Here is a 12608-nt window from a genome sequence, read left to right as displayed (position 1 = left end):
TTGGAGCAACATATGCTGCCATCCAAGCAACGTCTTTTATAGGGACGTCCCTGCTTATTTCAGCAAGACAATGCCAAGCTACATTCTGCATGTGTTACAACAGGGTGGCTTCGCAGTAAAAGAGTGTGGGTACTAGACTGGCCTGCCTGCAGTCCAGACCTGTCTCCCATTGAAAATGTGTGGCGCATTATGAAGCGCAAAATACGACAACGGAGACCCCGGACTGTTGAACAACTGAAGTTGTACATCAAGCAAGAATGGGAAAGAATTCCACCTACAAAGCTTCAACAATTAGTGTCCTCAGTTCCCAAACGCTTATTGAGTGGTGTTAAAAGGAAAGGTGATGTAACACAGTGGTAAACATGCCCCTGTCCCAACTTCTTTGGAACGTGTTGCAGGCATCAGATTCCAAATGAGTGAATATTTGCAAAAAACAATAAAGTTTATCTGTTTGAACATTAAATATCTTGTCTTTGTAGTGTATTCAATTAAATATGGGTTGAAAAGGATTTGCAAATCCTTGTATTCTGTTTTCATTTATATTTTACACAACGTCCCAACTTCATTGGAATTGGGGTTGTATTAGAGTAGAGCTCTTTAGAATTACCTATTCTTTCACAAATGTTTGTTAAGGCAGACAGCATGGCTAGGTGCTTAATTTTATGCATCTGTGGCAATGGGACTAAATGAAACAGCTAATTACTTTTGTTACTTTTGTCCACATTGTGTGTGTTTGTGTGTTATTAAAAAAAAGACTTTTTTGTTGTACTCGTCTTTACCAAGGGTGCCTAGAATTCTGGAGCTTACCACAGATTTTTGACCTATAAGACCTGTTTGCCAGGATTATTACTTTTTATCAGAGGTAAACTGTGTCCCTTGTCCTCTAAGTAGGGTCACATTGTCATGTAAGACGTTAAAAAAAGCTTCAGAAATTATCCTTGACAAGCATGACAATTCCACTGACCAAATAGTACTAGAGTTCCTAATGCTCTATTTTTCCACCCTGTTTTCCAGATGGTGTTCCAGAAAGTCAGCATACTAAGAGTGATGAGGCTACTGATGTTCAGCAGGACTGGGACAAAACTTCAATCAATCCTTATGCTAGCATCACAGTGGAGGAGTCCCAGCCCATGAACCCTTACCCAGTATGCAACAAGAATACACAGAGCAAGCACAGCCCCCTCACTCCCGATAATAATGGACATTTGCTTTGTGACATGTTTGAGAAACAGGAAATGCTGGACACCCAGAAGATGAACATTTCAGATTCTGTAAATGATTGGGAGATGGAGTCAAATCCAAAAAAAGAGGCAGTACATTCAAAAGATGAACCCACCAACTTGCAAAGAGGCACAGAAATGAAGAGATCACAGGAGGGTCAGTAAGAAAGTGTGGTGAAAGGTTTTCTCTGTACTTCTGACTAACCTTCTCGTCTATTTGTGTTTTTTTTACTGTCTTACTGGTCTTATTACTGGTATTAAGTATAGATTTATTGATATGCTTTGTTATGTTAGTGCTTGGAAAATTCTTAATCAGATTGTTGATTTAAACAAAACACTTTTTAGTTGATTAGTGACTTGTAGGTTATAAAGTAAGTTGCAAATTAACTATTTTGCAAATTAACTATATTGCAAATTAACTATATTGAAGCTGAGCTCCATGACAGTATTAGGGACTTTGACTGTCAAAGACAAATCAAAATGTCAAAATGAGTTTAGAGCTGAGAACTGCAAACAAAACGTTCCTTTGTATGATTGGCATTTTTTTTAAATAGAATGTCATGTCTTGCATTTTCACATACATATGGCTGGGCAAGTTTGGCAAAAATTTTAATCTAAATAAAAAAAAACTTGGACTATACATACAGTTGCAATTGGAAATATTTAACACCCCAAAGAATAAGGGTATTACTTTGAACTTATTTGCAGATAAAGGTCTTTATCAGTTGAATGTTAGAGCAGCAGCATATTTTGAAAATACTGCCATGTTACAATTATTCAGCAAATAGGGTGTTCAGGTGGCACAGCAGTAAAACACGCTGGCACACCAGAGGTATGCTTTTTGTCTTAATTGCTTGTTTATTGATCTTACTACAGGTAATATTAAAAAGAAAAAAAACACACACAGGGTCTTTGGATGTGCTAGTCCAGGCTTTTGAGCTTTTTTTCCTGTTTTACCTGTACCTCCATTCCTCAGAGATACAATATGACTTCCCCTCAACTTTTTGCCTTAAATCAAGCACTACGGTTTGTGAGCAACCAGAGTCTACCAATACCTGATGTACAGTGGTGTTCAAAAAAATAGCAGTGATTTTTAAAAAGTGAATATAGCACAAAATCATTATAATAACTTTTATTTCCATAAATGCAAATGCACTGAAAATACTACACTTTCAATTCTAAAACAAAACATTAACAAAATGTAGCCAGTTTGTGTTAATCCTTTATCGAAAGTTAAGAAAAATGAATATTAGGCTGTTCAAAAAAATAGCAGTGCCAGCATTGCTATTTTGAGCTTTCACTTTACTTTAAATTACTGAACTAATATTTAGTGGCAGAACAATTGTTTTCGAGATCTGTGTTGCATGGAGTCGACCAACTTCTGGCACCTCTGAACAGGATGATTAGACTACATTCCACAGTTCTTCTGCATTTTTGGGTTTTGCCTAAAAAAAAACGCATTTCAGATATCAGCCCACAAGTTCTCTATGGGATTGAAGTCAGGGGATTGGACTGGCCACTCTATTACCTCAATCTTGTTTGTCTGTAACCAAGATGTTTTGGGTCATTGTCATGTTGAAACACCCATTTTAACGACATTTCTTTTTCGACGTAGGGCAACATGATCTCCTCAATTATTCTGATATATTTAAACTGATCCATGATCCCTTGTATGTGATAAACAGATGTAACACCATGGTATGAAAAACATCCTCATATCATCATTTTGTACCACCATGCTTTACTTTCTTCACAGTGTACTTTGGCTTGAATTCAGTGCTCGGGGGTCATCTGACATAATGTCTATGGCCACTAGACCCAAAAAGAAAAATTTTGCTTTCATCAGTACACAAATGTTGAGCCATTTCTCTTTGGACCAGTCAATGTGTTCCTTGGCAAATTCTAACCCATTCAGGACATGTCTTTTTCTTAACAACGGGACTTTGCAAGGAGTTCTTGCTGGTAAATTGGCTTCACTTAATCATCTTCTGTACTCACTGGTAACTTCAGGTGTTCCTTGATCTTTCTGGAGGTGATCATTGGCTGAACCTTTGCCATTTTGGCTATTTTTTGATCCATTCGAACAGTAGTTCTACGTTTTCTTCTGCGTCTTTCAGGTTTTGGTTGTCACTTCAAGGCATTTGAGATCATCTTAGCTGAGCAGCCAATAATTTGCTGCACTTCTCTGTATGTTTTTCCCTCTACAATCAACTTTTTAATCAAAGTATGCTGTTCATTAGAACAATGTCTGGAACAACCCATTTTACCCTGTATTTCAGAAGGAAATTCACTATGACCAATCTGTGCAACATTTGCCACGCTTCTACCTTAAATAAGGGCCAAAACTGACACCCGTTCTTCTGCAGAATGAATGACTTCACCAATTGAACTCCTCACTGCTATTATTTTGAACAACCCCTTTTCAATCAATGCTTCGATTACTCAGAATGAGTGGCATGCATGTCCTTATTGTTGGGTTTGTTTTGTTTTCATTACTCTACTACACTTTCAAGTAAATTTTTTGCTATGTAGAAATATATTTTCTACTAAAAACAGTGATTTATCAGGTTAATGATGTTGGACTGCTATTTTTTTTAACACCACTGTATAACCCCTTGGATACTTGCCGGTACCCACTATTTTGAATCCTGATTGAGGGGGGCCGAAGGGGTCACTTGGATCCGAAGCAACAGTTTCTTATCCATCTGGGGACATTTCCCATTAAAATATCCCAGCTCTCCACAACCCCAACTGCCAGGACACAGCTCCAGATCTTGAGGGATAGTTGTGGCAACCAGATGAACAACAAGAGAGAAAAGAATTTTCACTGTTTCACCATGCTCTGAGAAATCAGGGTCTTGTACCTGAGTGTCTGTTGCAGGTCTTTGAGAGCCTGGTGCTATTGCTGCTGCATGGCAGATAGTTCCTGGAAGGTCTGGGTTAACAGACTTTGCACTGTGATTGTATTTTAAGCTCCCGGCTTTCGGCACAAGCCTAGCAGTTTGTAATAACAGTAGTGACAACCAAGGAGACAGAGGTTTTTGCTTTAATCAGCTATAAAAAAACGGGGAAAAATATCATACACAGGGTCTTTGCAGTCCCACCAGTTTTGGGTTTTCAGCCTTTTCTGTCTTCTTCCTCCACCTTAACAATACAGAGACATAGGAGAGTTTTTTTTTAATGTCACAGATTAAATAGTTTATAAACTATTTTATTTCATTCCATAGTCATTATCATACATATCATATTTCTTATTAAATTTACCATTCTTTTGTTAGGTTAAATACTGCATGGCCAACATGTTTCCTGGAGGGCTAATGTTTCTGCCAGGTCACTACAGCACTTTATTGATTCAAATAATTGATTTGGCCCAATATTGCACAACATCCTGTCCATGGTAGTGCTGACAGTCTCATTGTTTCTGACTTTCTTCTAGCAGCAGACAGTCTGTTGGTAAACCCGCTGGAACCACTAAATGCTGATAAGATCCAGGTAAAAATTGCTGACCTGGGAAATGCCTGCTGGGTGGTGAGTAGAGCAATTACATTTTCGACAATTTTCACTCATGCCAATTTTTTATATGAAATGCTATCATTAATTTTTAAATTCTGTTCCTATTTTAAATTACAAAAAGTTCAAATTTGTTTCACTTTGTAGACTTTTACGATACCAAATAAGAAAAAGTTGGACAGTATGGAAAATCTAAATAAAAATAAAAGGCAGTGTTTTCTACATTTACTTTTACTTTTATTTAATTGCAGACAGTATGAAACCAAGATAGCTCATGTTTTGTCTGGTCAGCTTTATTTCATTTGTTAATATACAACCATTCCTGCATTTCAGGCCTGCAACACATTCCCAAAATAGTAGGGATGGTAAAGCATTTACCACTTTTTAATATTGTTATTCATTCTCACAACACTTTGTCACAAGACATTTTGACACGGAGAATACCAAACAATGAAGTGTTTCTGGTGTTATTTTGTCCCATTCTTCCTGCAAACACACCTTAAGGTGTGCAACATTACTGTGGTGTTGTCGCATTTTTATTTTTCAAATTGTCCATACATTCTCTATTGGAAAGGGTCAGGTCAGTCCAGAACCTATACCCTGTTCTTCTGCATCTATGCCTTTGTAATGTGTGCAGCATGTGGTTTTGCATTGCCTTGTTGAAACGGGCATAGGCGTCCTTGAAAAAGATCTTAAAGGCAATGTAAATGCTCTAAAATCTCAATGTACTTTTCTTTTCCTTTATTACTTTTCAATGTACTTGGTTTTTTGGTAATTATGGTATTTTTAAGCTTACCTAACTGGTTATTTACATTACCTTTGTAAGTACAATCTTGGGTACAGTACCAAACTAAACTTTTATTTAGCCTTTATTACATAAGATTAGTGTGCAGTCTTTAAGTTGCCTTTTACTTTTGTTTTTTTATGTTTGTCCCTTTCTTGGTACTCTCTTTAGCACAAACACTTCACAGATGATATTCAGACACGTCAGTACCGTGCTCTTGAGGTGCTAATCGGTGCAGGCTACAGCACACCAGCAGACATCTGGAGCACAGCATGCATGGTTTGCCTATACACTTACATTATCACTGTAACAGAGATACACAGATTAAATGAGAAATTAATTACCAATAATTCACTTAATTAACTTTATTTCTCTACTGTCCTAGAGTTAAGATTCTTGGAAATTGTTTCTTTGGTAATTGTTTAATTGGATTCTTGGTAACAGGGTATATCTTAGTGCTGACTCTGCAATTTTTTTGTCGAATCCTTTTTGCTAGATTATGATTCTGCTAGATTATGATTTACATGATTTACAATTACAAGTAATTAAGGGAAACTTTGGACTCGCAATAAGAAAGGTCATGTGACAGAGGATATCCTTTAAGCCTTTACTCAAGTCATTACCTATTGATGTTGAAAAAGCACAGAGGGTTTGTACTGTCTTTCTACTCCCTTTAGATTCTTGGTCATCCTTTGGCTTCATGGGGCAGTTCAATGTATGAAGAACTCCTATGATTTTTTTTTGTTTGGCTTGGTTGATAACAAGTAACCATCATCCCAGACCTTTCTTGGACTACCTCTATATTGTGTTTAAATTTTACTCACTTTCGGAGCAGATCTAGCTGCAGTTGACATTCTTTGGAATTTTTGGGCTGTTTGCCTTTAACATTTTTGTTTCAGGACGCTCAGGTGGCGCATCGGTAAAACACACTTTGAGAAACACTATCTCAAATTTGTGAGTTCAAATATTAGCTCTGCTACCTGGGCGCCTATACGGACAATGATTGGCTTGTCCGTTGGGTTGGATGCCAAAGGAGATTCCTTATAACTGATGCAATTACGACCTCTGCTGGCTGATCAATGGTGCCACATATTTGTTTATCAACAGCTACCTCTGTGTAGGCCACAGATTCATTTCTAGCCCAAAGCCTTCCTTTACGCTGGATTGTAGCCATCTGTAAAAGCCTGAAATGAAGGGGGTATTAAGAGGTTAACATCATATTTGTTTGCTCAACAATTAGTTTTGTAAAGAGGTATGCTATGTGTGTTTTTTCAGGCATTTGAATTGGCAACAGGGGATTACTTGTTTGAACCGCATTCAGGAGAGGATTACTCCAGAGATGAAGGTACATTTTTTCTGATTTTTTTGTGATACTGTAACTAACCCTTGTTCATCTGTAGTTAAATACACAAATCAGAAAAAGTTGGGACAGCATGGAAAATGCAAATAATAAAAAAAACACAGAGTTTCTTACACTTACTTTGTACAGCTTGCAATTTCTACTGGCCAAATGATCAAACAGATTTCATCTTAGAGGAGCTGTGAAAGTCAAAAAATCTGGAAGAAAGTAATTCATTAAACTGATAGTATGCTGGTCAGAAAGTGAAAACATGTTCTTAAGTGACAGCAAAAGTACTGCAGGTTATGCCAGTGATATGTACCAAAAGAGCATTTGTGATGTTTGTCAAATGAGCATTATTAAGATCAGGTACTGATGTTGGATGAGATTCATACACACCCTTTATAGGGCATTTGTGCATTGCAGGGCACCTCTGACTTGCCCGTTCACAGCCAGTCTACGTATTGTATGTTTTGGAAGGTGTGGTTTGAACACAGGCCCCCACAGCTCTGTTGCTGTAGGTTACCCACTAACTGCTGTGTCACACTAACTGTATTAACATACAGGGCCCTCTCTGGTTTGTGCAACTTTAATAAAGATGTGACTAATAATAGGGGTGAAGCCAAACAGATAAGACGAAAAAATGGTAAGGTCCAGAAATCACATTCTTCGAGGCATGAATATGGAATATATATGAAAAGGTTTTTATAATACAATATAGAGAAAAGCAAGAATCGCATTAAGAATACGGCATTGGCAAAAGAACAAAGTGAGTTCTGGGTAACGTTTGTTTTTTGCATATAGTTGATTTATAGGCATTTATTACCCTGTAAACATCTCTTTTTAAGTTACCTCTTCTCTCTCCCATTATTTAACAGATCACATTGCCCTGATTATTGAGCTTCTAGGAAAAGTCCCTCGCAAACTCATCATGAATGGGAAATATTCAAAGGATTTTTTTACCAAGAAAGGTAAACTGCATATAACTTATTTACTGCATATAACTGATCACTCCTTTAATGGCTTGTGCAGCTATTAGGATCAAGGCCTACAGGGGACATGAAGCACTAGATTAGTTTGCATTGAAATAATACAAGATGCATTCACACTTTGAATATCCTTACAGGTTTAATAGTCAATGCGACCAGAAAATGTTATTTATATATTTTTTTTTTTCCAAACAACTGTAGCGCCATTATGTTGTAATGTAGAGGGGCAAGCTATAGCCTAGTGGTTAATGGTTCAAGCCCCACCACTGCCAGGTTGCTGCTGTTTGGCCATTTACATTCTAAAATAGCAATCGTTAGCTAAGGTTACAATACCTGCTGCTGATGGGATGCTCCAGCATCTTTGCATAGACTTTGCTTATGGAGAGCATGGACACTTTCAAGAAGTCCCTCTCACAGCGGAGCATCTGGTAAGTGTTTGCCAGGGTTTTGCACAAAAGATGCCCCAAGCATTAGATTCCTGCCAGTAAATCAACTTGCTCGCAGTCAGCATTTTAGTGCAGTTACCGCCAGCTGGAGTTGCCCTCCCTCACCACAACTCTGGGAACTGATGGTCGATCCTTGAGTTCGTATAGTTACTCTCCTCCTCACTGGCTCGAATGCATAACCCATTGGGTTACTTTGAATCTCCTTAAAACACTGTTTCGTTTCTTCTTCTGCTGTAATGTGACTAAATCAACAAGAACTTTTTGCAACTAAGCAGTATGTAATATAACAGGCAACATGGCTTTTATAATTGTAATGACGTTTATAATTGTAATCATTTTACTTTTTTTTTTTTTTTCAAAATAATTTCTAACAGACTTAATTCTGTACAAAACTCTGTACAAAAAGTCTCATTTTCAATTAAATCTTCAAATTCTTAGAAAGTGTTAGGTCACAGTTGTAAGTCACTTTGGATAAAGGTGTCTCCTTAATACTGTAAATGTAAGTTAATGTAAAGATGTTTGATTAATGGTGTGAAGGAACTTTAATAGCCTACACAAACTACCTCAACCCCACCAAACATCTTTGGGATTGATTGGATTGTCCACTGTGGGCCAGGCATTCTTGTAGTAATGCCAGTTTTTTGGGCTCAATTTCTTTTCACAAAAATGAAGCCTGTTATAAGCCAAAAGAGGGGGCTAACTAAATTAATGGCCATGGTTTAGGAATCGGATGTCTGAGCTTATGGTCAGGTGTCAACATAGGGTTTTAGTTCTGTGTTCTACTGTGACTATTTAAGCTATTTCATTACTGTTTCTTTTACTGATATGTGAAGCCTTGTTAAAGCCTTGTTACTTAAATATTGTGTTTAATATGTTAATGGGTCGCCAATAGAATTTGCAACCCTGGTTATTGCAAATTGTATTTTTAAAGTAGTTTATGCAAAATTGGGACTTTTTTTAATGTTATTAGTGTGGTATGGATCTCATTTAGCTTGATATGTTTTTATGTCTGTCTTGTTTTATCCAAAATTGTTTTCTGTTGGTCTTTATGTGCACTGTTCAATAGTTAGGAAATACTCATTAAAGCAAAGATTCAAGTTGAAAATCTTTACTGATATAATTTAGATGTAACAATGGTCAGTGGAAACCAGAATCATTAACTCGCTAGATTAAACTAATATCCAAGTAAAAAATTAAAATTATAGGTTGATCCAGTGTTTACAGTTTTATTACAGCAACGACAGGAGATGGTGTCCTGGGGGATCTCTTTCCAGACCTGTTTTAGGGCTACTTGGTGGCATCAGATGCACTGATAGATAACGTCCAAGAGATTCCCAATTGGATTCAGGTCAATCAGGAACTGCCTATGCACTCTGGCCACATGAGGCCAGGCATTGTCCCACACCCGGAGGAACCAGAGCCCACTGCACCAGCTTAAGGTCTGACAGTGACTCTGAGGGTTTCACCCCGATACATGACAGCAGTATCAGATCTCCATCAATGGTTTGTGCAACCATTCAGCAATATGCCTCCCCAAACCATTCCTGACACACCAAACCGGTCATGTTTGATGATGTAGGCAGCATTATGTTCACCCCAGCATCTCTAGACTCCTTCACTGTCACATATGCTTAGTATGAACCTGCCCTCATCTGTGAAGAGAGCAGGACGCCAATGGCAGACTTGCCAATTTTGTCTGACGAATATCAATCTTAATACCAAACCTGTGAGCACAGGTCCCACTAGAGGATGCCAGGCCCTCATGCCATTCTCATGGAGTCTGTTTATGAAGTTATGTACACCAGTAGCCTGCTGGAGTTTATTTTGTAGGGCTCTAGCAGTGCTTCTCCTGTTTGTCCTCACACAAGGGAACATATACTAGTTCTGCTGCTGGCCTGATGCCTTTTTACTATGGCCTGTTTAGCTCTCCACATGGAATAGTCTGTTTCCTCCTCCATGCTTCTTCTGGATGGGGTGCAAAATTATTACATTTGTAATGTATAGGCTGTTGCCTATCCAGTGCACCTGTTGTCACTTTCATTTGCACCAAAGCAGGTAAAATTAATTGACAATCGCTTATGCCTCCTAATTATACAGATTGATATCGCTGATGTTTAAATGACTTGCTGCCATACTGTAATAATTAAGTGTTCTTTTATTTTTTAAGTAGTGTATGTAGAAAAACATAGTGTATGCATTCAAGAAATTATGATTATGCATTTTTACATTCCCACTTTGTGTTTATTAAGGTGAACTGAGACAAATCACTAAGCTGAAGCCATGGGGGCTTTTGGATGTCCTGGTGGAGAAGTATGAGTGGTCAAAGGAGGAAGCACAGAGCTTCAGCAGCTTTCTTCTACCCATGCTGGATCTTATTCCAGAGAAAAGAGCTACAGCTGCTGAGTGCCTCCGTCACCCCTGGATCAGTTCATAGTGGCACAAATCCTCCAACACAAACACATGCAAGACCTGGGTCTTATCATGGATACACATCTTTGATAGATTATCGTTCTGTTAACATTTTGATGTTTTTTTCTTTTTGTGTCAACAGCATAAACTAAATGTTTCTTTTCATTTAAATTTACAAGAACTGTTTAAAGGTAATTGTTCTATTCAGATGAGATTAGTTTTTCATCAAAACCTGGGGCAATTGCATTTTTTGGGTGCAACTCCCTACATTTTTTTTAAATTCAGCTCTGCTGTTTGACTCCTAAGTGAATTACGCATGGCAGTTGACACTGATTGCAATGTTTTAGACTTAATTTACTTGCTATGTTTAGTCAACAGCCATGTAAAATAAAATTATAGAGTAATAGTCACATTCCACTACAGTATAGTTTTATTTAAGCAAGGCTGTATAATACTAGAGCTTTAGAAGAAACAACCTTTTCCCCCAATTTTTAACATAAGAAATGATGTCATTGTGTTTGTATTATGCAGAAAAAAGCAGCTACAAATTGTATCATGTTCAGTTACAAAAAAATTAGCATTTCCCTAAATGGCTGAAATTGCTTCCTAAGCTTAAATCCTGTCACAACAGCAGACAACTAAAAAGCAATAGCACTGTAACATGTGTACTGCTGCTGTTGTAACAATAACATTTGAATAAGCAATTTTATAAATGCCTGTTCTTATCAGAATCCAATATTCAACAGGGGGATATTTTAAAGTACAATATAGGGGGAAAGTGGGACACCTGTCAAGTAAAATCTGATGCTCCCCGTTAGCTAAAATGCTACAAATCCACTAGAACCATGTGAGAATCGTGGTGGAGACTGATGATGAGAAACTAATGCTGTCAAAATAGGGCTTATGTCACTTCTCTATAGTCAGTGTTTTATGACTGTCATGCAAAAACAATTTCAAATGATGAACAGTAATATTAAAAGTTAAATTCTCAGAAGTGTCTTTCATTTTGTACATATGTACCAAAGATTTGCCACTTCTCTATTTTCACATGATGGCGCGCACATATATTTAAAGTTTTTTTTTTTTTTTTTTTGCCAAGGCTTGCTTGTTATCTTGACATCAATGTTTCAAAACTAATATAAGTATGTATTGATATACCGATGTGTGATCAATGTTTTGTATACTTGAAGAAAGTGGGATTTTGTAAGTTAGGACATTGTTAAGACATCTGCTTGATCTTTTATAGCAGCAGCTTTTAGCTTTTTCCAGTTTCAAAGCATGTGTTGCTCTGTTTTTGATTGTTCACTGCTAAACTAAAACTCTTTCTGTAATGCATACCAATGAAGATTTTGCAGTCAGATCACTGTTTTGTTGTCTGTTCAACCATTATTTGGTGACACAGCAGTGCAGTTCAACCTTGCTGCTTGTGGCTGTTGTAAGGAATATGCCTTGTGAGTTTCCTTTGCTTACCTCCCATCTTCTGCAACATACAGAGGTTGTCTTGTGCATTCCAAAATGCATTTAAGTAATAAGTAAATAGGTGGAGTATTTGATACTCTGCATATGACTGACACTGTCAGCGATTCCTAAAGACACTGGACCAGCCAAAGCTTTGATCAGGATGAAGCAGTTACTAAAGACGAATGATGAGTTAATAAGTTCAATGCTATAGTGTCACATAATAATGAATACACCTGTGCTGAATGAAAATCTATTTAAAGTAGCCAGTCAAGCTTCTGGTATGTTTTGGGGTGTGGGAGACAATCAGAACCCCCAAATAACACAATTTCTCTTATATGCCTCATAACCGACTGACCAGCGCCAAAGCCCAAACCCTGGGCCTTGTGCCAATACTTCACAGCACATCACACATTGACCAGTTTACTCATTCAAACTTAAGGACAATTAAGT

At 37.5% G+C, this 12608-nt stretch overlaps 1 protein-coding gene across 6 annotated transcripts in view; it reads left to right on the top strand.

Annotated features, from left to right (window-relative positions):
- The window catches only part of srpk1b (SRSF protein kinase 1b), a 96087-nt gene extending 84030 nt beyond the window's left edge, over window positions 1-12057 (top strand). For 2 of the 6 annotated variants that reach the window (XM_062986599.1, XM_062986603.1), the window contains 6 exons: window positions 1015-1377; window positions 4657-4748; window positions 5686-5793; window positions 6790-6859; window positions 7732-7824; window positions 10538-12057. In XM_062986599.1, coding sequence (XP_062842669.1) covers window positions 1015-1377; window positions 4657-4748; window positions 5686-5793; window positions 6790-6859; window positions 7732-7824; window positions 10538-10722 — 911 coding nt within the window. In that variant the 3' untranslated portion in view covers window positions 10723-12057. The remainder of the gene's footprint in view (window positions 1-1014; window positions 1378-4656; window positions 4749-5685; window positions 5794-6789; window positions 6860-7731; window positions 7825-10537) is intronic. The other 4 variants (XM_062986605.1, XM_062986604.1, XM_062986600.1 and 1 more) reach the window with 4 other exon arrangements.
- The last annotated feature ends 551 nt before the right edge of the window (window positions 12058-12608 follow it).

Source organism: Trichomycterus rosablanca, chromosome 24, assembly GCF_030014385.1.
Source record: "Trichomycterus rosablanca isolate fTriRos1 chromosome 24, fTriRos1.hap1, whole genome shotgun sequence".
NCBI lineage: Eukaryota > Metazoa > Chordata > Actinopteri > Siluriformes > Trichomycteridae > Trichomycterus > Trichomycterus rosablanca.
This window is presented reverse-complemented; position numbering and strand designations above follow the sequence as displayed.